Here is a 24,995-nt window from a genome sequence, read left to right as displayed (position 1 = left end):
GCAGGAGGAGCTCAAGCTTGAAGCCAGCCCCATTTTTTTTTTTTTTTTTTTTTGGCTTTTGAGACAAGGTTTCTCTGTAGCCCTGGCTGTCCTGGAACTCACTCTGTCCTGGAACTCAGAGATCTGCCTACCTCTGCCTCCTGAGTGTCAGGACTAAAGGCATGCGCAACTACTGCAGCCAGCTTCTGTCTTGAGGTGTATCCCCCGTCTCAAAAACGCACTAGATAAATAAGGGGGTGGATGCTGATCCTGAGTAAATCCAGCCAAGTCAGGGAGAGAGGCATCTCCTGCCAGCAGGGATGAGGACCAGAGGGCAGAGGGAACTGATGGCATCTGTGTGGTCCTTGCAGGGTCTGCCTACCCACGACACCGAAGGCAAAGAGCTGAGCAAGGGCCAGGCCAAGAAGCTGAAGAAGCTCTTTGAAGCCCAGGAGAAACTGTACAAGGAGTATCTGCAAATGTTACAGAATGGCAGCCTCCAGTGATGCCACGGCAGCCCAGGAGGGGCGCACCTGCCAGCCTGGCTGCTATGGACTAGGCCACAGCTACTGAGGCTCCGTGCCCTGATCATGTTTACAGCTGTTCTCACACCTGAATCAGGCAGAGTGGTAGCAGCTCTGGGACACTGATAATAAATTCTTCTGAACGGTGAGGTCTGGTCTGCCCTCTCAGCACTTGGAGAGCTGACCTACAGGCGCCTGGTCAGCAGCTTGCAACTTAGGCCTCCTAGTCCATTGAGCCCCTTCAGCCAGCCTGCCCGAGGAATTTCCCTCACATTGGCAAGCTGAGCTAATCTCTGCTGTGTTGGCACATTTGGTGGTATTGGAGTAGGGAAAAGGCCGACTCAGCCTAACGGATCCCCCTGAGTCCCAGACAAAAGCCACTCAGTTGGCTGTCTGGCTCTGATGAGCACACACTGCGGGTTTCCCAGAGCAACTGGCCAGCAGGACCGTTGCTGTGTGGGGTGGGGCTCTGGCAAGCTGCCTGGGACTGCCGTTATGACAGCAAGCCCAGTTCAGAACCACTGGCTTGTAAGATAAAGTGTGTCTAGGTCCAACCCAAGTGTGTTCCTGTCCACCTGCTCCTGCCTGTTTGCTCTCAGCCCTGCTAAGAATCAGCACCTAAGATGAATGTGTCTAGCCTTCGCTGATGATTTAAAAAACAGCAGCCAGAACCTGCCTGGTACCTGTAAAGGGTATCTTCAGAGAGTTCAGGGGCAGGCATGGATCCCAGTTGCCACAAAGCCCATGTGACAAGTATGTTAGTGTCTGCTGTAAGTATCCTGCCACTCTGTCCCTGTACCAGCCTGGGGTACCATAGGCATGTATTGTCGAGTTTAATAGTGTGAGACCACAGGAGGCCATACAGTGTTTTTAAAATAGTCATCAGACAGGATCATCTGAGGTACGTACCTTATATCTCTGGTCTCATGAGGCTTCAGGGTGACTGCATGTCCATTCTGGCAGCTGTGGCTCCATAGGTGTACTTCCTGGGAGAGAAGACACCAGGTGGCTTTCTAGGATGGAACCTCACAGGTCAGCACAATCCCTCCTTGGGCTTCTGTTTAGAAGCATCTCAGGCCTACCTATGTCACTGTGAGGAGATGAGACAGGTTCCCCGAGGGTGGAGGCTAGAGAAGCCACAAAGCCATAAGTCAGCCTGTAAGAAGTAGTTCACTGTGTGTCAGCTGCAGAAGTGCAGAGGGATGCATGGGCTACAGCAGCTTTGCTCTTAGCATTTCCAGGTATTGAACATGTAGGTAAGACCACTGAGTGGAACCCCAGCTATTCGCTGAGGCAAAGCAAACCCAAGAAGGAAAGGAACAGCAGTGAATTATGGGTTATACAGATTGGGACAGAGACGCTAACATGGACCCTCCAGGCAGTACAGATGGGCAAGCTGGCAGAGTGTGGCAGCAGGGCATTCTGGGCCCTAAATGCCCTCCCTCTCCTACAGCAGTGGCCATAGTCATGAGAAGTGGTCTGCCCACAAAGGAATGGGACAACCTAGAGACACATAGCCATACGCTAGGTCTCACGGCCATTATGCTAAGGGAGAAAGTAGCAGATCTTCAAAGGTCCCACAAGTCTGATTCCCAAGCTATATTTTCAGATCCAACCTGCAGAGATGGCAGTAACGGCAACCCTGCCTGTGTAAACATAATATAGAACATGATATAGTAACTACGCTTTCTGCCCATGTCTGCCTCTGGCATTGATTTCATGTTCTGATCATGCAGGATGGAACATAGTGGTGTAACTTATTACAGCTGGTATTGCTGGAAGAGAAGACACAGACACCCATACATGCAGAGAAATGGACAGAGGAACACAGGTAGAGACTTCTGGGGAGTGCCAGGCCCTGCCACAATCCTGGTTCTACACAGCCAGTGAGAATGTGTTTCTGGTAATGCAAGCTCCTGGTTTGTGATACTTTCTTACAGCAGCCACGGGAAGCAGACAGACAACCATTTGCCACCCCTGCTCTCTGGAGGAGAAAAACAGGCATGAACTAGTGTTTCATTTAACAAGCAGAATTCAGAAGTTAAACAAGGGTCCAGCTAGCGTGTGGAAAACAACCACATAGCATAACTTAGGCTGGGGAAGGTCATTATTTTCACATACCTACTAGGACTGGAGAGATGGCTCAGCAGTTAGGAGCAGAGTCTGCTCCTCCAGGTAGACCCACTTCAGATGGCTCACAACCTTCCCTAAGTTCAGCCCCAGGGCATTTGATGCTTCTGACCTCCATGGGCACTGGCACATACATAAAGTTTAAAAAATATTTAGAACAAATATCTGGGGTAACAGATATGTTGGTCCAATTGCTACACAGTAAACATACATAGAAATACCACTTTCCACCCTAACTGTACAATTACCAAATCTATTAAAAATGAAAACACTATAAAGAATATGCTTAAAACCAGGCACGGTGGCACACACACACACCTTTAGGATATCTGTAAGTTCCAGGCCAAGAGCTAAATGGTCTTCCTATAGGCAAGTGAAATTGTCACCTAATTTTGTTTGTTCTGAGACAGATCCTCACCCGATAGCTCAAGCAGGCCTGGGACTCACTGTGTAACCTCAACTTCCCTGGAACTTGTGGTGATTCTCTGACCTTGGCCCTGAGTTACAGGATTGCCACCATGAGCCACCATAACCAGTTTGCTACCTGATTTCACAGCAGGCCATTGCACTAATGACAGACTAGAGTGAGAGACTCTACTGGGTCTAGCTTAACGAGTCAAATGAGTTCCCTGGGCTTGCAGGAGCATGAGTGAAGCATGGGCAATCCCCAAACAGTCGCCATCACTGGCTCACTCCAGCATGGCTTCCCCATACATGGAGTCTCACCCTCCACCCCATCGTTAATGCTTTCTATAGACCAGCATCTGCCAAGCTGTGTGCCAGCTGAAGCACAATTACATACAGCAGGGAGGGAGGTGCAGGAAGAAGTGGTTCTAATGACCTTCACATCTTATGAAGAAACAGTAGACTCACTCCATCTGAGGCTCTTGCAGAAAATCACAGCCACTCTGTTGAAGATGGTAATGGCTTTCTGTTGTAATTTCAGGCAGATATCTTGAGGGGTTCACAGAACTACGCTTCAGGGAGGTTGATGTTACAGGGTTCTTCAAATTCCTGCTGGGAAATTCCAGGCCAGGCACTCAAAAATCAGAAGATGCCAGCATACCCAGAATCACTAGGTACCAGCATGATCCTTGCTAGAGTTACAGTCTGACATTACCTTCACATCTAATCCCTGTCACATCAGTGGACCAGAGGCACCTGCTCCTGAGGACACTCCCCTGCACTGGGTAGGGACAAGAGCCAACTTAAGATAATTATAGGCTGCTGGCTTTATGGCTACTGTACTGCCTTAGCCATTACCAGCCCTAGAATCCTTTCCTCCAAAACTGGACACTCCCAGAGGCAGGGAGGTAAGGGCAAGGAGCAGGTGTTGAGAACTGCATAATCCAATGACTTGAAGCAGACAGCAGTGATTGTAGGAGTTCTGCTGGAAGCCAAGGGCTTGCTTGGGAGGGTACTGTCAGCCAGACTTAAATCATAGGAGAAGGGTCTGACACAGGAGCAATGCAGACAGAAGGGACTTTGACATTATTCTCAACTTTCTTTGAAACTCTTAAGAGATCTAGAGGGACAGCCAGGGCATGGACAGCTCCAGATGCAGGCAAGTAGACTTCAGGTGGCATCTAAGCCTTGAGTTAACCTATGAACTCAACAGGTCCTTCTATCCACTCAAATGGCTGTTAGAGATAGGTGTGGTGGGGCATTCGGGTTATATAATCCCCAGCTCTTTGGGAGTCTTAAGACAGGAGGATGGATCATGAGTTCAAAGCCAGCTTGGGCACTTTGATGAAGCCATTGAAAAATATAGATCAGTGTTTGAGTTCTTGCTTAGCATGTGCCAAAGCTCTGGCTTTAATTGTATTGGGAGAGGGGGGAAGCTTCCAGAATTGGTCTTCAGCTTAGTTTATAAATCCCACAGTTCTGCTGGGCGGTGGTGGCGCACACCTTTAATCCCAGCGCTTGGGAGGCAGAGGCAGGCGGACTTCTGAGTTCAAGGCCAGCCTGGTCTACAAAGTGAGTTCCAGGACAGCCAGGGCTATACAGAGAAACCCTGTCTCAAAAAACCAAATAAATAAATAAATAAATAAATAGATCCCACAGTTGCATTACTGCTGGTTCCCCTCAGCATTCGACTTCCTGAGCACAGGGCTTGAGTGAGATCAGATGTCCCCCATGGGCTTGGTGTGGTCTGAGGGTTATGATTAAAGGGATCTGCTAGGCTGCAGTTTCTGACTACTGGGACATTGGATGGTTGGATTCTTTCTCTTGTTATTACTACATAAGTGGACAGGAGTCAATGAGAACTGCTAACACTGGCCTCAAGCTGACAACTCACCTGGTGCTGCTCTAAACCCATCCCCAAGCCTCTTGAAGTAGGCACATGGGGAAACAGGCACTTATCCCAGGGTCACCAGCTAGTTAGGGGGTCTCACCCAGGAGTCCCTAACCTTTAACCTCTGATGATAGCATCCGCACAGCCAGACAACTAGGACAACTACTAACACCCTGCTTTAACATCAGGTGAGCTGCCCTCGTAGAAGAACCACTTCCTGGTGCCTGTGCGCCGGACATCTGGAGATGACCCTAGATGTGTAATCTCATCAGGATGAAATCATGAGAGTAGGCCTAGGATTTGGGCCTAAGGGAAAGCCATGTGCAGACAGTAGTTAAGATTACAGTATTGCAGTCACCAGCCAAGGACAGCCTGGAGCACCGTGCAGAGGAGAGTGCAAGGAGGGAGGCCCCATCTGAAACTTCAATGGAGTACAGTTTCCATGTGTGCACTTCAGTCTGCTAATTTCCAACGGGCATTTCTGGTTAGTAAGCCACCAATTTGGGCTGCTTGGTCGCAGCAACTCAGAAAAGCAGTACAGCCTTCTCTTAAGTCTTTGCAAACAGGAGGTTTGGGGAGAATGTTGCCTACCTGCCAGTTAAGTCACTGCAGGGAAAGACTTAACACACCTTCATCAGATTCAGGAGCCAGGACCACTTACCACGGTGCCTCCCACCTTCTTGTTACCCACAGTAACCCCCAGGAGGGATAGATGCCATGACAAAAAGTAGGCTTGAGCGGGGCAGTGGTGGCACACGCCTTTAATCCCAGTACTTGGGGGGCAGAGGCAGGCAGATTTCTGAGTTTGAGGCCAGCCTGGGTCAACAGAGTGAGTTCCAGGACAGCCAGGATTACAGGATTACACAGAGAAACCCTGTCTCAAAAAAAAAAAAAAAGGAGAAAGAAAAAGGAAAGAGTTGGTTTGAGACTGTTAAATAAATAGATGGGACTTGAATTTGAAAATGCTGGCCAAAGCAACCTTTACCAGGCAAAAGGACTAATTTCTTTACTTTCCTTTTTTTTTTTTTTTTTTAAATTTCATGTGCATTGGTGTTTTGCCTACATGAATGTCTGTGTCAGGGTGCCAGATCCTCTGGAACTGGGGTTATAGACAGTTGTGAGTTGCCATGTGGGTGTTGACAATTGAACTTGGGTCTTCTGGACAGGTGGCAGTGCTCTTAACCACTGAACTATCTCGCCAGCCCCCCAAAAGACTCATTTCTAAGAAACGAAGACAATTTGTTCATTCCTGCTTGGTAACCTTATTTGCTAGCCAAACTAAATGCTTTTTATAAATTGACATGGGGAGGCTGGGCTGGTACTGCACTCCCTGCTCCAGCCCCAGGCTACATTGAGGAAATACCTCCCTGCTACCCTTGTCAGCAGCAGTGAAGGCACATAGCCCAGCCTAGTACATTTCCTCCCTCCACAGAGACCTCCAGTCAGGTAAAATTGGAACCTTGATTGTACCACAGTAAAGAATTTCAGGACAAGTCATAGTGAAGCAAAGTTAGCAAGCTTATTAAGCAGAGATAAGAAATGGTGCATGCTTTGGATTTAAGTATAGGCATAGAGTAAGAGACAGTCTTAGATGAAAGATAGTTCATATTTAAGACATGAGTGCATGCTGCTGAGAGAAAGCCAGGCTAACCTGCCTACCTTAAGATCAGCTGTTGATGTGAACTTGTGGCTAAGTCAGAGTGCTCAAAGAATGTAATTTACAGTGATAGTTAAAGATTAAGTTTAAACTGGGTGATGGTGGTACATGCTTTTAATCCCAGTTCTTGGGAGGCAGAAGCCTCTGAGTTTGAGGCCAGCCTGGCCTACAGAGCAAGTTCCAGGACAACCAGAACTATACCAAGAAATCTGTAGATAAAAAACAAAAAAAAATGACTAAACATTTTATTAATGTTAAAAATTAAGTAGTGTCGGGCTGGAGAATGGCTCAGCGGTTAAGAGCACTGACTGCTCTTCCAAAGGTCCTGAGTTCAAATCCCAGCAACCACACGGTGGCTCACAACCATCTGTAATGAGATCTGATGCCCTCTTCTGGGGTGTCTGAAGACAGCTACAGTATACTTACATATAATAAATAAATCTTTAAAAAAAAATTAAGTAGTGTCATGCTGTAGACCTCCCCCCCCACACCTTCTGAGCACCTCTCTTAATCCCTATGCTTCAGCCTGTATTCAAATAGCTTTATTAACCCAGGCATGGTAGTGAATAACTTTAATCCTAGGAGGCAGAAGCAGTCAGATAGATCTCTATGAGTTAACAGGCTAGGGCTACATAGACCCTGTCTTAGAGATAATAAATAATGAAATACCATTATTAAACTTATTACCAGTTATTGGGGTCTGAGTGTTTTATTCAAGGAATTGAAATAAAGATACACACAGATTGTAAGGTAGCAAGGAAATAGTATCCAAAAGTGAATAGTACAGATCAGAAATACTCTGTGACAGGCCCACGAGGCTGGCCTTGAATTTCTAGAGATCTGTCTGCCTCTTCTTCCTGAGTGCTGGGATTAAAGGTGTGTGCCACTACTGCCTGGTGTCTTACTTAATATTAAAAAGGGGGGTTTGGGCTGGAGAGATGGCTCAGCGGTTAAGAGCACTGACTGCTCTTCCAGAGGTCCTGAGTTCAATTCCAGCAACCGCATAGTGGCTCACAACCATCTGTAATGGGATCTGATGCTCTCTTCTAGTGTGTCTGAAGACAGCTGCAGTGTACTTATATACAATAAATAAATCTTTTTTAAAAATATGTTGGGGGGACTTTTACACTGCCCAGAGCATTATTAGAAAAGCATTATGTGTAGTCCAAACCAAATAAGTCCCTGGCTACCAAACTATTTTCTATACTTGTCTGATTTAACCACATCCACTCCCCAAATAAAAATGAAGTAAAAACCTGGTGGTGCTGCTGCACGGCTTTAATCTCAGCACCGGAGAGGCAGAGGCAGGTGGATTTCTGTGAGTTTGAGGGCATCCTGGTCTACAGATCGAGTTCCAGAACAGCTAGGGCTACACAGAGAAACCCTGTCGTGGAAAAGCAAAACCAGCCACTAACCAATCAAAATGTCAGGAAAAAAAAATGTATGTCAGAAAAAAATGTAAGTAAAAACATACGAGCTTATTTACTTTCCTTAATTTTGTAAGCGAAACTGTTTATACATAGTTCCAATTTAAGAATGAAAGAGAAGTAATACAGAAAAACAATGCTGTAGACCTTCTGGCCTTCAGTAACCACACTTCATTTTAAGTTTTTGTTTTTCAGACAGGGTTGCATGTTGCTCAGACTGGCCCCACACTGGCTACATAGTTGGAAGTGACAAACTGCTCATTCTGTCACCTGTATCTCTTATCTCAGAAGTACTGGGATTGAAGGCATGCATGTTGCACCATACCCAGCTTTGTTTCCAACTGCCCTGTTCGTAGAATTTGTTAGGAAAACACACATTATCTGCAAGCAAGTTATTTATTCTTATCAGATGTTGTCTATTGCTTCAATGAAAACACCATGACCAAAAAGCAAGTTAGGGAGGAAAGGGTTTATTTGGCTTACACGTCTATATTGCTGTTCATTACTGAAGGAAGTCAGGATAGGAACTCAAGCAGGGCTGGAACCTGGAGGCAGAAGCTGATGCACAGGCCATGGAGGGGTGCTGCTTACTGGCTTGTGCAGCTTGCTTTCTTACAGACACCACCAATAAGCCCAGGGGTGGTACTACCCACAATGGGCTGGGTCCTCTCCCACCAATCATTGAGAAAATGCCTTACAGTTGGATCCTATGGAGGCATTTTCTCAAAGCTCCCTCCTTTCAGATAACTCTAGTTTGTATCAAATTGACACACAAAACCAGCCAGTACAGATGTGCTGAACTTTTCTATCAGAAGGGTAGTCCCATGCCAGGCAGGCACTGTAGACAGAGGGTCAGAAGGCCTTGAGAAGTAGGCGGTGCTTTTCCCAGGCCGGGGGAAGGCAGGGAGTTGTAAGTAATCTGGAAAGAGCGTTGCCGATGTGGTCCAGGAAGCTCAAACCCTAGAGGTTGTAACAAGCCCAAAGTCCTACACGCGCGCCCAGCAGCCCCTTTAAAGAAGCACGAACTGCGCGTGCGCCGGAACACACGTCACTACTCTAACTACATATAGCTCGCGGGCTTAGGCTGGACGCCGTGCTCCCTCAACAGATTTTGATTGGATACCGCCTTTCCTAGTGCCTGGTGCAGTTGATAAACAGCTCTATTGTCCATTCGTCGCCCGTTTTGCTCGCAGAGGGTGGAGCCCGGCGATACGGCCAATGGCAGGTGGTTTTGTTGGCGACCACGGCGGTGCAGCCCCGGAGCGAGCTTAGGACAGGCGCCACTGCCGCAGGAGGCGCGAGGTGCGGTGCTGGCGGGTAACGGCGCGGCGGGCGGCTGGCGAGGGACTGGGGCGGAGGAGGCGGAGACGGGGAGGAGTGGGCGGCGCGGGCAGGCCGACGCGCCATGGCGGCGAGCAGAGGCGGGCGGCGACCGGGTCAGAGGTCCGGGTGGCGGGTGGCGGCGGATGGCGGGCCGGTCCCTCCTCCGTGCAGCCCCGCCCCCGGCTGAAGGTCAGCGCGCTTTGTTCCCGCCGCCCGAGAACCCACGCGAAGCGGCGCAGGCGGTTCCTTGAGAGGACAAGGCCTCCCCAGCGAGGTGGGCCTGGGTACGCCTCGTCTCAGACCGCGCCTGGGAAGGAAGGGGTCTACTGGGCCGCCGCCTCGCCCTTCCGGGCTTTGCATGCTCTCCGCACAGTGCCCCGGTCTCTGAGCCAGACCTCACTCTCTGAGCCTGCGGTGGAGGCGGAGCCAGCCTAGTGACACACACTGAGCCTTCAGACCCGGGCGCCCCTAACGGGTTCAGGGTCGTCAGCAGTACCCCTTCTTCCGAGGGTATCCTTGGGGCAAGTTGGCCCGCACTTCCTCCAACTCTGCTTCGCTGCCTCTTGGAGGAATTTCCGCGGTAGCTTCCGGCGCGTGCGCTGCGGTAACGAGCATATGCATATTCCACAGCAAAAAGACTCAAGTTTAAGTTTTTGGTCCAAAAGTTAAATGCTTTTAAGTTACTGCCGCCTTCCTGTCATAGTAGTTGCTTCCTCTCGGTGACTAATCTCCGCTTACTACACACCAGGGGCTCCTTTAAGCTCCTGACGTGTCTTAACTCATTCACAATAGTACGTGATGTAGGTGCAACAGGCTGACTGTGCATTAGCAAGAAACGCCTGGGTTTTGAAGTGGTTCGGTTTGTGGAATATTTGTAGGTCTGACAGATGAGCGTACCTAATCTGGAAATCCAAAATGTGCTCGAAAAGAAGTGGGTTTTGGGACGTTCTGATTTCTTTTCTTCTTCTTCTTTTTTTTTTTTTTTTTTTGGTATAGGAGTATTCGACCTGTATTGCAAATTAAGTCCCTGATAGGTTAAGTGTGATGGTACCTTGCATCTAAATTCAAATAGATTTAATCTGGCTCAGTTTTAATAATAAATGTTTATTATTAAATAAATAACGTATTGAAACAAATATTCAGATGAACAGTAAGATTCAGAGAAAGCAGGGCTTTGATAGGACTAGAGTATAGTTCACCTGTCGGGTAGTCTACAGCTGTATCATTTTAACTAAAGTAGATGCTGTAAAACTCAGTTGTCGGTCTCAACCCCCCCCCTTAGTTGACCAATATTGGTTCACAGTGTCATAACATTTAAACACATTTTGATGTTTTAGCTTTAAATCCCGAACTGTTTTTCACAGTTAATATAGAATAGCTGGTGAAAATAATAGTGATTTTATCGTTTTTTGAAAATTCTGGAATTGTATTACCAAAGTTCTGGGGGAAAATGTATGTATTTTGGGATCTTCTCAGAAATCATGGCTTGTGAGCTGGCCATTTGGCTTTGTGTAGTTGAGTATATAGAATATACCAGTGGGCAATAAATCTCCTGCAGGGGTGGTATTCTTAGAAATGAGGTAGTTCACCACTTTGGTCTGACTTTGTACTTGAGTCTTAAAATGCCCCAGCTAAGATAGATATGGCAGTATACACCTAGATTCCCAACTGCTCTGGAACTGTTTAAAATCTGTCTTGGAAAAACAGCAAGATCCTATCTCACTTTTTTTTTCCTGTTTGCCTCTTGTTAGTGAAAGTATACTGTCCCTGCTAGCTGTCTTTATGTTGTGTATAAAAGTTTATGTTGTATTTGTATAAAAATTTAACTGCCAGTACCTAAAATTTTGGTTTTTGGAAGAAAAAAAATCCTAGACAAGAGAGTTAATTTAGGGGTGGTTAAGATCATTGTGTGCTTTTGCAGAGGACCTAGGTTTGAGTCCCATACTCATAAGGTGGCTTCTAATAGTCTATAACTTAAGTCCCAGGGTTCCAACAGCCTCTTCTGGCCTCTGCAAGTAGTGCACAGACAAGCAGGGAAACCACCCATACACATAAATAAGTTAGAAATTTAAGAAAGGGTAGTTTAAATCTGAAGGTCTAAGGGCAACTCTCAGTGTGAAATAGGCACATCAGTGAGTTCTTTGCTGCTTGCATCCAGCCCCAGGTGACCTGTTTTGAAAAAGAGGCAGTAGTAATGAGCTGTTGGGGACTTCTAGCCCGTGAGTACAAGGTTTTTTTGTTTACTTAAAAGGAAATGTAAGTGGGTGTGTTGGCTTGTATCTGTATTCCAGCTCTTAAAAGGTAGAAGCAGGAAGCTCAAGGCCAGCCAGCGCTACTGCAAGAAAGATGAAGTGCATTTAGGCATTTAGAATTGAAGCTGATGTCATCTTCATCTTGCTGCACCTATTGCCAAAGTAGAGGAAGGTACTAGGGAAATAGCAGGGACTTCCTTCTACCCTCAGCCTTTGCTAGGGACTACCTGATAGTGGTAGTATGGAGGCTTCGTAGACTACACTTGGGACCTGTTATTAATCATAGATCAGTAAGCCTGTTTTGGTGGGTAAAAATGGGTAAATAGCAGAGTCTTGGAATGGATTTTTAGGCATTTTGAAGACAGTTGATGGTAGCATAGATTTGTTTTCATCTAGCAGTCAGGTCTCCTGTCTCCTGAGAGGAAGCTCATCTGCTTTACTTTGCTCTGCTATTGAATTTGACAGTAACAGGAGGCATGTGGTATTTTTATAGTGTGAAAACTACAGAAGCTGGCTTTGTGAACTTTACCTTTTGATTCTAGCTGCTTGCTGTACAGCCTTAAATTCCTTTTTTCTGTGTTCTGTCAGCTGTTGTAACAATGTGCTTCCATCCTGTGTCCAGGAGACTCAGTCTAGTGAGGTAAGATTAGCTCTGAGCTTTATGTACAAAAAGATAATTATTATATTTATGATTTAAGTCACATTCAGTTGCTTCAGAGTAACGTGTATTATTCATGCAAGATCTCCAGCCTAGGGTCTCCAGTGTAAAGCAAATAGTGAATGGCCTTGCCCTTCCTGCAGCGGGAGCAGGTGAGAGTCAGATGTGGGAGGATACTTTTGAGACACTGGAGTCTTGGAAGGTAGTTTGTAATTTCAAATATGGGGGAAGAAAATGCCTCTTAGCAACAAGAAGAGATAGCCAGTGCTGAATTAAGAAAATTGTCCTAATATCTGCTTGTTCATATTTTCATAACTTTTCCAAATGCTGCCGAGGTACTTCGTCTGCCAGAGGAGCATTTTGCTTGAGGGAAGAAAAAAAAAATCATTTTGTCCTTTCTTCCTGAAGCCTGGTGGTTTGGCTTCTAGAAATCTCTGGTGAGATGACCTGCTGTTTTCTGCTGGAGGTGTTTCAGTACATGTTGTAAGCAGATGTGACTAAGGAAATGTCCTCATCTTGTGTCTTCCAAAATTGCTTAGGATAGGCCAAGATGTTCAAAGGGAGTTCAGTACCGTGGTTCTTACATGCAGGGATTAACTGAGACAAGATATCTGGCTACCTGTTTCATGCCAAGTCCTTTGCTAAGCCCTGAACTCTGCATTGAGTCAGTGGACATGCTCTGCCCTCCTGGAAGTTTTTCTTCTTTGGTCCTTGGCCTCACTAATGAGAAGTTTCAAAAGCAAGCAGAAAAGCACCACCTAGCACCTTCAGTGACCAATCTAATGTATATCTGATTGCTTAAAAATATTACAGGCTAACAAGATGGCTCAGCTGGCAAAGATGTCTGCTGCTGGCTTCACATGGTTAAAAGGAGAGAACAGACTCCTGAAAATTGTCTTCTGACCTCCATGTGTATAGCATAAACAACCTCCCCGGGGAGTGGGGGTGGGGAGGCCTTTCCTGATTCCTTCTTAAAACATGTCATTCCTTTGTCCCTTTGACATGATCCTAAGTTGTAAGTCAGTACTCCTGTAGGACCTGGTTACACGTCCCCAGCTTCGCTGGGTCAGCCTGCCATCTTTCAGACTGAACCAAGTTACTGTGTTTTAGATCCTTTATATCCGTGCACATACTTGCATATGTGCTGGGAGTAGAAGTCAGAGGATAATTATGGGTGTCTGTTCTTTCCTTCCATATGGGACTCAGTAATCAAACTCACATTATCGGGCTTAGTGGCAAGCACCTTTATTCACTGACCCATCTCTCCAGGCCAGTTTAGGTTATAGTAATCATGTGCTTATCTTGTGTTAAGGCTTTGAAGACCTTTGGCTTTTATGAAGACAGATAATATATAAAAGTGTGGGTTTTGTGAAGTGTGATGCCACTCCACAGTTTATGCCTTTCTTTGTCTTTCGGGAGTGGCAGTTTAGGTGTTCATGGTTAAGAGCACTGGCTGCTCTTGCAGAGGACATGGGTTTGGTTCTCATTACCTTATGTGGTGGCTCAAAACCACCCATAACTCCAGTTGCAGGAGGATCTAGTGCCCTCCTCTGGCCTCTTTGGGTATTGCACATATATGCTACACATGCAGTCAGGCATTCATATGCATAAAAAGTTTGTTTGTTTGATTTGGTTTTTTTAATCTTTAAGAAGTGGCCAGTTTAAAATTTGCTATAAAAATTTAATGTTTTCCTTCCGAAAGTTTTTTTGTTGTTTGGAGCAAAAAGAGGAAATGAACCTAAAGTTCTGTATTCTAGTAGTATCACTGATGACTGTCATGATCTAACTTGATCGTTAGGGTTTTTGTATGTTTTGTGTTTTAAGACAGGTTCTTTTGTAGCCCAGGCTAGCCTCTAGCTTCAGCATAACCATACCTTCCAAGTCCTGTAATTACAGGCGTGCATCATTATGTCTGACTCTTGATGCCTTTTAAAAGTAGTTTGCCTAATAAGGCTTTGTGCTATAGAGTCATAAAACCGGTATTAAACCTGTCATTTTAACCTTAAAAACAAGATGGATGTTTCTCTCGACACCTGCATAACTCTTTTATGACTTTCAGTGTTTGGTAAACACAGTAATGGATGGTGCTGGAGCGTGTGCTGGCACTTTGCCTTGGTTTCAGTGTGCAGAGGATAGACTCACGGGGCAGGATAGTCTATATGAATGTATCAGAGATGGGCTGACTTGCTGTACCACTGTAGTGCTTCAAGTGGGCGTGGCTTCTCAGTCTTTGGTGGTGAGACTGATGTACTGAGGATTGCTGTACAAATGGGAAAGGGTGATGGGCTGGGAATGCAGTCCAGAGAAGCTGCTGTTAGCCATAGGTAGGTAATGGGGTACTGTAACTGTGGAGCCAAAGTGTAAGGAATGCTTGTGTGTAACCAGCTCAGTGTTTATTGCTCATTCTTGTAACCCAGAAATGTTACATGAAAATCTTGCCATCTAAGTTAAGAATAGCAAGGGGTGGCAAACCACATTTGACTAAGGCGTTCAATGGAGACCTCAAACAAAAGTATACGGTAGAAAAGCCTTGTTGGACATCTGGGCAAGTGTTTTCTGGAATTGAGAATGGTTCACTTTGTAGGGTAGATGTAGGAATGTACATCAGTGGCCAGTGAGTTTGGACTGCAAAGATCTAGGGTGTGAGGAAGGTTCGTTGAAGGTGAAGCTGAGTGTGGGAAGCTGCTGTGTTGCTCTGGGTTTGGTCATGTGCAGTACTGTTGTTGTCTTACTCTTTGTGCTTTCATACATTACTTAAATTTTAAAAAACTAGTCATATGTACTGGCTGGTTTTGTGTGTCATTTTGACACAAGAGTTATCAGAGAGGAAGGAGCCCCAGCTGAGGCAATGCCTCCATGAGATCCAGCTGTAAGGCATTTTCTCAATTAGTGATCAGTCGGGGAGGGCCCACCCCAATGTAGGTGGGATCACAAGTGAGCTGGTGGTCCTGAGTTCTATAAGAAAGCAGGCTGAGCAAACCAAGGGAAACAAGCCAGTAAGCAGCATCCATGATGGCCTCTGCATCAGTTTCTGCCTCCAGGTTCCTGCCCTGCTTGAGTTCCCTGTTCTGACTTCCTTTGGTGGTAACAGCAATGTGGACATGTAAGCAGAATAAACCCTTTCCTCCCCTTGCTTTTTGGTCATGGTGTTTCATTGTAGTGATAGAAACCCTACCTAAGACATGTGACATGTTTTTGTGCATTTTGAGTTTGTTTTGAGACAGGATTTCCTGTGTATCCCTGGCTGGCCTGAACCTCAATATGTAGACACTTGCCTGTGCCTACCAAATCCTGGGATTAAAGGCATGAACCACCTGCACATATTTTATTTTGAAACAATGAAAACCTAATAGAAAATTCAGCTAGTTAACTGTGAGACAGTTGCCCATCACTCTTGCTGGAACTGTTTTTCCTGTCTCCTGTTTTCCTAGCAGGAGTATAGCTTTCAGAAGGTCTCATTATGTACACTTGGCAAGAGTGAGGGGCTTTGTATGGTTGTCTTTTTCTCATTCATCATACTCTCTTGAAGTAAGTCGGCTGCTAGAGATCAAGTATTCTTACAGAGTGGTCGTGTTGAGTGTCTCGTAGTGTTTTTACAGTGTAGGTGGCATAAAAGATAGATTAGCATTATTCTGTCTATGTGAGAGACAGTTCAAACAATGTGCTTTTGAATTGTTTGAGGAAGTTGCTGTGTGGATCTGTCGGGTTTACTGTAAAGAGAAGGCAGATTAGGATTCTGTTTTCTTACTGTGAAGTCTGGTCACTTTAGTGTCAGTAAGAATGTTTTGGATCTAGCTCAGTTTGTAGCATGCATGGAGCCCTGGATTTTATACCAGCCCTGCATAAGCCTAGCATGCTGGCATATACTTGTCATCCTAGTACTGGGGATGTGGAGGCTGAGGGTCAGACATGCAGGGTCATCAACTACAAAGCAAATTGAAGGCCAGTCTGGGCTACATGAGACCTTGTCTCAAAAAAATTTCCATTTCATTTTAACTTTGTTTTTTCACATGGTCTCACTGTGTAGCATTATTTGCCAAGAACTCTTTATGCCTCAGACTCAAGTGATCCATTTGTGTCTGCCACCCAGTGGTTGGGATTAAAGACATGCATCACCATGTCTAGTGAAACCTAGATCTTAAGTGTACCTGTCTATGAGATTAGACATGTACCTGCTCGTATAACTTCAGGTCACATCAGGGCATTTCCATTTCCTTCACCTGCAAAAAGGTCTCAACTGCCATGACTGGTGGAGTGCCATCATGATGCGGGAAGAGTAATAGAACATTTGTGTGTGTGTGTGAATGTAATTGTGAACTTTCTCATTTGTAGGGGACAAAGGCGTTCAGATGGCAGAAAACAGGTAAGCCAAAATGGACTTTGTTTACTAGATTTCAAAGTTTAGGAATTGAGCTAGAGCCCGCTATATTTCAGAAGCTAGGATTCAAAGTTAACTAGTTTAAACTTCAAGTGGTAATGTCCTTTTTTCTCCCTTTTGCTGGCAAAGAAATTGATCTCACCAGCTGTCTCAGGTGAAGTTTCTGTGCTCCCTAGCCTTTAATCCCTGTTTCCCCACCCTTGGTGAAGTCATGTCATTAATCTGACATACCTGCCAGGGATCAGGGAAAGGATTGTTAGTGGGATATGCAAGGTCAGTGTTGGTTGAGTGTTGTTTTGATTTTTTTTTTTTTAGTTCGTATATAAAATAATAAATTTTATTGTGCCATTTTCATACATGTATGTCATTAATTTTGTTCATAATTGCCCTTCATTTTCCCATAGCTCCCTCTGCTTTCATGTCCCAGAGATGCACTGGAAGGGCTTGTAGAACTTTGTCTTCAGGAAGGTATACATGGCTCTTTGGTAGCCAGTCAGGCTTGTGTTTGTGAAGCCATTGTTTTAGTGATGCTGCATGGTTGGCAGAGCACTGTGACCGTTGCATCTGCTGTACAAGGCCACTTGTGTGCTCTGCTGACCAGGGGGTAGCTTGTTGTTCCAGTGAAGTGGCTTAAGCACTATAGACCAGTTATATCATCAAGAGATTGACTGTCAGAATAAAAATTAGCAGGCTGGAGAGATGGCTCAATGGTTTAGAATATGTACCACTTTTGCAAAGACTTAACTTTTTGTTCCCATCACCCACATTAGGCAGCTCACAAACTCCAGTTCGGAGGATCTGATGTCCTCTTCTGGCCTCCATTGGCGTTGCACATATCCACATATGACATACTCATAAACATAATTTTTGTTGTTGGGTTTTGTTTTTGTTTTGTGTTTAGGACAGAGTCTCAATGTGTAGTAGCCCTGGGTGGCCTAGAACTCCCTGGGTACACAAGCATGGCTCAAAATTCCTAGAAATCCACCTGCCTCTGTTTCCCAGGTGTTGGGATTGAAGGTGTATATCACCATGCATGGCACATACAAGGTATTTTTTTTTAATTTTAGAAATTAAAAATGAGGCAAGGGTTATAGATTAGAGCAGCCTTTGTATTGGGTGTGAGGAAAGGGAGCTGGGTGGGTGTGATCTGTTTAGATGGGAGGAAGTCTCCCTTAAATAACACAGGTGTGACCATGTTGTCTTGTTTGTTTGTCCGTGGGGGACAAGGTCTTGTGTAGCTCTAGCTGTCCTGCAACTTACTATGTAGAAAAGGCTGGCCTTGAAGTCACAGAGATAAACCTGCTGTTGCCTCTCAAGTGCTAGGATAAAAGGCATGGTGCAGCATGCCCAGCTAGTGTTGTCTTCACCTGACCTGGAGTCTCTTGCTGTACAGACAGACCCTAATACATTGGATAAACACTGAAAATGCCAATTGGTTCTATCTCTGAGATTCTGTTCATAATACTTTGTAAACTTGTTGTTTTAGTCTTTCAGATGGAGGCCCTGCAGATTCTGTGGAAGCTGCTAAAAATGCCAGTAATACAGGTCAGTGCAGTGGATGAAGCAGTGATTAGAGAGGGTTTCTTCTCCAGAACCAGTTTGTTACTATAAATGACCTAAGTGTCAGAATGTTAACCAGACTAGCACCCAACTTTCCTCTCCTGCTTATTCTGAAGCAAAACCTAGAAGTATGTTTGTGTATGTAAATTCACATGCAGTCATGTTCAGTGCACATTTGATTGAATATATACACACACTAATAATGATAAAATGGAAAAAATCTTAACTGTCTCTGAGCAGGCTGTGTAGACCATCATATAATTCTAGCACTTGGGAGTCCAAGCAGGAGAATCTTAAGTTCCTGGTGGGCCTGGATTGTATAAGAGAGGAATTGTTCAACTCCATCACCTAGTGAAGGACAGTTCCTATTCTCTTGGTGTCTCCTTTTATGGGGGGTGGGGGGCAGGTTCTAAATAATAGTTCAGTGTTACAAGTTCAGAACAAAGGCATGTGAGAAGGTCAGAGTACTTTTTGCAGGTAGGTTTGGGTGGGGAAACGGCTTTCTAGGGAAGAGGGCAGTCTGGGGAAAGCCATCTCTTTGAACTAAGTGGGTGAATGCTTTAGAAGCTAATCTTGTCCTTGTCCCTGGCTTCCAACACCAATGGGACTGGGGAGCAAGGTGTAACCAGAGTTAATTACCAGCCCCTGAAAGTTGGTAGTCAGTGATCTTGGGGACCTAGGCTGGCTACAGGCAGGAGCCTCTGTCGCCACCTGCCCACTAGGGTGATTAACAAAGATACTTTTTGTTTTGTTTCGAGACAGGGTTTCTTTGTGTAACCCTGGCTGTCCTGGAACTGGCTAGATCAGGTAGACCAGGCTGGCCTCAAACTCAGAGATCTACCTGCCTCTCCCACCCTGCCCCCATTCCCCCATCCCAAAGATACTTTTTTTTTTTTAAAAGATTTATTTATTTCGTGTATGTGAGTACACTGTTGTTTTCTTCAGACACACTAGAAGAGGGCATCGGATCCCCATTACAGATGGTTGTGAGCCACATGTGGTTACTGGGAATTGAACTCAGGACCTCTGGAAGAGCAGTCAGTGCTCTTAACTGTTGAGCCATCTCTCCAGCCCCCAAAAGATACTTTTAAGATACAAGTCTCTAAACAAGTATTTTACTATATTTAGAAATTTAGGAGCAAAGATAAGTAAACATGTGTTGGGGATTTTTATATTTGTTTATTTTAAAGCAAGTGTGGTCTGAGATGCTACAGTTTCTTCTTATCTGGACCCAACACAAGCCTCTTTTCTTATACGGAATTCTGGCTTAAAAGCACTAGGTGATGTGTACTACTTTTTTTTTTTTTTTTTGAGATATCTCTTTGTAGATCTCTGGGCATCCCTGGCTGTCCTGGAACTCATTATGTAGTTTAACCCCAGAATTCAGATTGTCCTCCTCTTCTTTCTGAGTGCTGAGATAACAGCCTGTGCTGATATTTCTAACAGACATTTGTGGTAATAAGGATTTAGCCCCAGGGCTTCATATGCTAGGCAAGTAGTATACTATTGAGTTACAGTCCAGCACTCTTGTGGGTTTTTTTTTTGTTTGGTTGGTTTTTTTGGTTTTTTGAGACAGGGTTTCTCTGTGTAGCCCTGGCTGTCCTGGAACTCACTGTGCAGATCTGGCTGGCCTCGAACTCAGAAATCCACCTGCCTCTGCCTCTCGAGTGCTGGGATTAAAGGCGTGTGCCACCACGCCCAGCTTCTTGTGGGTGTTTTATTTTGAGATAAGGAAGGTCTGGCATGGCATTTCCTTACTTAGCCTTTTGAGTAGCTGGGTTGACCAGCCTGAGATCCAGGTTGGTGTTGGGGTTCTAGGCTGCTAAATAATTATTCTCATTTCCAACTCCTCATAGAAAAACTCACAGACCAGGTGATGCAGAACCCACAAGTGCTGGCAGCTTTGCAGGAACGTCTTGACAACGTCTCTCACACTCCTTCTAGTTACATAGAAACGTAAGTCCATAGCCAGTTAAGCAACAGAACAAATATCTTTGTGTCTTAGAGGAGCAGCAATTGTGTTATTCATAACTCAGGAGCAGCTCCTCTTGTCTGCTTGGTAGTGCACAGTACCACCACGTGGCTGGTAGACGACTCAGCTAAGAAGCTAGAGTGCTATTTGGCCAACTGTGGGACACTTGTACTTTTACCCTTGTCAGGAAGCCTGTGTCCTGTGTCCTGGCTCTGTTGTATGGTAGAAATGAGACATTGCTTCTCAGGGCCTCCCTGTTTGCCTTCTGGAAGAAATGAGCCACCTCAGGCTCCATGTCCAGTTGGGTAAGGCTTAGCTGTTACAATAGGAGGAGACATTCCTTGTGTCCATTTAGAAACCTTTCTGGGTTTACTCTACTCAGTGGGTACAGTTCGTTTTAGTTCTGTTTGGCATTCCTTGTTTGTTTGTTTGTTTGTTTGTGGAGTAGGTGGTAGGATATAGTGAGGGGTTTGAGAATGGTGTCTGGTTTTCTGGTTTTGCTTACTGAGACAGGCACAGGGTGATGATAGCTTGTGAGAACATGGCCTCACATATCTGTTGGGCCAGCACTGGCTGTTTATGTGGACCTGTATTCAAATTTACTGTGAACATGTTTTCACCTGGTGGCATTATTTTTCAGGTTTTAATTGAAACAATTTTATAGGTTAAATTCCTTTTTCTTTCCTTTCATACTCAAGACAGGGCTTCTCTGTGTAGCCCTGGTTATCCTGGAACTTACTCTGTAAACCAGGCTGACTTCAGAACTCAAGAGATTCACCTATCTCTGCCACCTGCAAGCTGAGGCTAAAGGCATGTGCCACCACTTCCCCTGCATGGTTTTGTTTTGTTTGTTTGTTTGTTTTCCTTTTGATTTTAGGAGTGCTCATACAAAGAAAGAAAAGAAACTGTGGAACCAAGGCAAAGAAACTCTTAGCTGGTACGATTAGGAGAGAGAATTCTATGAGGTTGTCCATAGACTTCATGTTCAGTTCTAGCATCAGGGCCTACATGCCCGAGTCCTTGTCAGCCAGCCTGTGTCTAGTCCTTGTGTGGGAGTTCTGCTTTTGCTCTTTATTATTATTTCATCCCGTTGTACGTATGTAGCGGTCAGAAGATAGTTTAAAAGAGTTGGTTTTCTCGTTCTACCTTGTGATTCTCACGGACCTAACTTCTCAGGTCATTAGGCTTGGTAGCAAGCGCCCTTACCAACTGAGCCATCTCTTTGGTGGGCTTTTGTTTTAAATTATGAGTGTATGTGTGTGTGCATGCACGCTTGAGTACAGATACACATTGACACCAGAGGCATCTGATTTCCCTAGAGCTAGAGTAATTTTAAGTCACTCAGCGTGAGTGTTAGGAACTGAACTCGGATCTTCTGTAAGAGTGGCAAGTACTGTTGAGCCATTCCAGCCCCAGTCTTTGCTTTTTTTGAAAGATAAAATCTTGCGTGGTAGCCTAGTCTGAGCTTGAATTTACTATGTAGCCAAACAAGCCTTGAACATCTGATCCTTCTTCATCCACTTTTCAAGTGTTAAGATTATAGGTGCATAACACCATGCCCAGAGCCCCACTTGTTTTGTTTTTCGTGTATGGTGCGTGTGTGTGGTGTTTGTGGGTGTATGTGCCTGTGTGTGGTGGGAATTGGACAATATCTGTATATTAGGTTGCTGTGCTACCTTTGACCTACACTTTTCCTCCTTGGTCTCTGTGTATCCCAGAATAGCATTCAACTTCTGCAACTCTTATTGTTGTAGCCTCCCACGTGATTGGGATTGCAAATGTGCTCTTTGCTCTGTTTTTCATCACCAGTTTGGTTGGGACAAGAGAGCAATTTTGTAAACTGATACCCCATTTCTGCTTTTGATATATTATGGGATTGATTTTTTTCTTTTCTTTTTTGATATGGTCTTTCTATATATCCCTGGCTGTCCTAGAACTTGTTAAGTTAGGTAGATGGGCTGGACTTGTGCTCACAGAGAATCCACCTGCCTCTGCTGGAATTAAAGGCTTGTACCCACCTTGCCCAGCAAGCAGTCCATTCTTTTCTGTTGGCTTGTTTGCAAGTAGGGTTTTAGCAGCTCTTTCTAATCAGGGTGCTTATTGTATGTGTATATTTAGTTGTTTGCTGGTACTAGGTGTTTTATTTCCTGTTCTCTTGTAGTTTACCTAAAGCTGTCAAAAGAAGAATTAATGCCCTGAAGCAGCTCCAGGTGAGGTGTGCGCACATAGAAGCTAAGTTCTACGAGGAAGTTCATGACCTGGAGAGGAAGTATGCAGCCTTGTACCAGCCTCTATTTGACAAGGTGCGTGCTGTTAATGTGCTTGCTTCATGCAGTGACTCTGGAGTGAGACACGGTACCACCCAGGGAATTTGACTGTCTTGGCAGAGGTCCGTGTAAACATCTTAGCTTTTGAGTTTGCAGAGAGCCTAATGTGCTGATGGACTCTTGGCTTTTTATGTAGAGAAGAGAATTCATCACTGGTGACGTGGAGCCCACAGATGCAGAGTCAGCGTGGCACAGTGAGAATGAGGAGGAGGACAAGTTGGCTGTAAGTTTCTGCTGTACACTGTTGTTTAATCCTAGTTATTTTTGTGGTATTAGGAGATGACCTCAAGGGCTTGCTCTGCTTCATGGTTTCTGTCCACAAAGCTTTGTAGAGTGGGACTATAGTAGTTCCCTTCTCTCCACTGGGTGCATGAGTTTATGATGACACTGTGGCATCTGAGGCACATGGCAACTGTGCTTAGTTGCCATGACAAGTGAGTTACTACTCTTTCTTAGTGGTCTGTGCAGCATAGGGTTGAAATACAGATCAGGCAGGCAATAATTGGTTGTAGTGTGCAAGGCATGGTGGAACATGATTTTTACCCCAGCATTAGAGAGTTAGGCAGACAGATTCTTGAGTTCCAGGCCAGCATGGTCTACATAGTGAGACTCTGTCTCTAGAACAAAGCTAATCAATGAGAGTCCAAGGCTAGAGGAGGTGGGGGTTACAATGGGTGGGAGCTATACATCTTCCTCCTCAGTGGGGAGGAAGGCACGTGTATCGAGGGGCCATCTGGAGCCTCAGGCTGCTCGTCCTCACTCTGTCTTTAGACCATCAGGTAACTGATTGACCAGCATCATGACATTGTATCCACTTTCTGTGACAGTCTCATCCACATACCATGGAAAGTTCTAGCATGGTACAAGGTTCATTTTAACTTGTATTCTGGAGGTTTGCTTTGCTTTTTTTTTTTAAGGTACTAGGGATGTAACCCAGACACACACATGCAAAAGACAAGTGTTCTACCACCGAGTTACACCAAAGCCTCTGTCTGCCTAATTTTGTGTTTAGATAACAGATAGCTTTGGTTCAATAGAACTATCTTTCAGTGATCTTTTTGGAAATATGTTTAATTTTTATGGATATACGTAATGCCAGCTGTTTGTTTGTTTTTGAAACAGGGTCTCATTATGTAACTTGGGCTGACATGGAACTCATTGTTAGACTAGGCTGGTCTTAAACTCACATAGATGGCATATGCTACCACACCCAGCCAGTGTTCTGCTTTTAGACATTGGCAGAACTTGGTTGAAGCTGTGGTTTTACATTAGTTTGTTCCTAATGATCCAAGAAAAGCCCATTTTGATGATTTAAAGATCTCTGCATGTTGTTCTGACTTACCAGGCATCATGATAAGCATTCAGAATCCATTTGGTTCAGCTTCCTTTAACCTACCTTCCTCCTGGGGCTGTGTTCCCTTCCATATTTCAAAGACTTTTAAAATCTGATTTGTAGGGAGATATGAAGAATAAAGTAGTCATAGCTGAGAAAGAAGCAGCAACAGTGGAAGAGCTGAACCCCAAAGGCATCCCTGAGTTCTGGTTCACCATCTTCAGAAATGTGGACATGCTTAGTGAGCTGGTGCAGGTGAGGTGCTTCTACCTGGTGAGCAGGTGGGTTGGGGGAGACTGGGGTGATGCCCGATTCTTGTATGTTGAGAGCTTGGCTGGTGGTGGTTACTCGCTGCTTAACTGGGTGCTGCTGGGATTCTTTTTTTGGTTTTTCGAGACAGGGTTTCTCTGTGTAGCCCTGGCTGTCCTGGAACTCACTCTGTAGACCAAGCTGGCCTTGAACTCAGAAATCCGCCTGCCTCTGCCTCCCAAGTGCTGGGATTAAAGGCGTGTGCTACCACCGCCCGGCGGGATTCATTTTAAGATGAATGAAAAGTCTCCTTTTGGGGGCTGGCACTTGGGCAGTAGCCCTGATCCCTCGGTGCTCTAAAGACCTTTGTTGAAGAAGGCTGAATTTTCTTTGGCATTACTTGGCAAGGCTTATAATTCTGCCCACACAAGAGCTTGAGAGGTTTCTCTCCTATACCTCCTATAGAGCCCAGAACTGCACACCAAAGCCTTGTTCACAAGGTTCCTCCTGTGAACACAGGGAATCTGGGGAGAGGTGTTTTCAGAATCTCCTCACATGATCAATGTATGCCCCAGGTGGCTCATAGTCCTGTTTGGCTTTATGGGATGGGAAGTATGCATAAAGGGGGGGGGGTTGAGTCAGGTTGGTGGGACAGTTGTATTTTCTTTTGTGCTCCTGGGTGTTGTTGCTCACACTGCTAGGTGGGGATAAACCAAGTAAAACTCAGTTGTAATGAGGGTATAGCTTCCAGTATAGCATTTAGGTACTAGGCTGCTTATCTCTTGGAGTCACTCTGTTGTATGTGTGGTCTGGTCAGCTTTCTGGCAGCTCTGATAAACGTGAGGGATGGGGGCATTAGGACTTGTTGGTAACATTGCTTTGCTTTGCTTTTGGAGAGAGTGCTGGTACTTTAATGGGAGTGTATGTGCA

At 45.2% G+C, this 24,995-nt stretch overlaps 2 protein-coding genes across 21 annotated transcripts in view; both read left to right on the top strand.

Moving 5' to 3' along the window:
• Window positions 1-1,127, top strand: part of Cars (cysteinyl-tRNA synthetase) — a 42,861-nt gene extending 41,734 nt beyond the window's left edge. For 4 of the 6 annotated variants that reach the window (XR_378611.2, XM_006508627.2, XM_011242001.2 and 1 more), the window contains one exon: window positions 351-652. Coding sequence is in view for 5 of the 6 variants with exons in the window: in XM_006508627.2 (XP_006508690.1) it covers window positions 351-485 (135 nt within the window). In the remaining variant the exon portion in view is untranslated. Of the gene's footprint in view, window positions 1-350 lie in introns of all 6 variants that reach the window. The other 2 variants (NM_001252593.1, NM_013742.5) reach the window with 1 other exon arrangement.
• Window positions 1,128-8,474: 7,347 nt separating this feature from the next.
• The window catches only part of Nap1l4 (nucleosome assembly protein 1-like 4), a 36,304-nt gene continuing 19,783 nt past the window's right edge, over window positions 8,475-24,995 (top strand). For 2 of the 15 annotated variants that reach the window (XM_006508506.3, XM_030242205.1), the window contains exons 1-7: window positions 8,475-9,315; window positions 16,579-16,609; window positions 18,111-18,169; window positions 20,041-20,140; window positions 22,318-22,459; window positions 22,620-22,706; window positions 23,940-24,071. In XM_006508506.3, the coding sequence (XP_006508569.1) occupies window positions 16,596-16,609; window positions 18,111-18,169; window positions 20,041-20,140; window positions 22,318-22,459; window positions 22,620-22,706; window positions 23,940-24,071 (534 nt within the window). In that variant the 5' untranslated portion in view covers window positions 8,475-9,315; window positions 16,579-16,595. Of the gene's footprint in view, window positions 9,331-9,410; window positions 9,621-12,176; window positions 12,229-16,578; window positions 16,610-18,110; window positions 18,170-20,040; window positions 20,141-22,317; window positions 22,460-22,619; window positions 22,707-23,939; window positions 24,072-24,995 lie in introns of those variants that run through there. The other 13 variants (XM_006508508.4, XM_030242201.1, NM_001285489.1 and 10 more) reach the window with 10 other exon arrangements.

This window comes from Mus musculus, chromosome 7, assembly GCF_000001635.26.
Source record: "Mus musculus strain C57BL/6J chromosome 7, GRCm38.p6 C57BL/6J".
NCBI lineage: Eukaryota > Metazoa > Chordata > Mammalia > Rodentia > Muridae > Mus > Mus musculus.
Note: the sequence above shows the minus strand (reverse complement) of the source record. Positions and strands in the feature narration are given on the sequence as shown.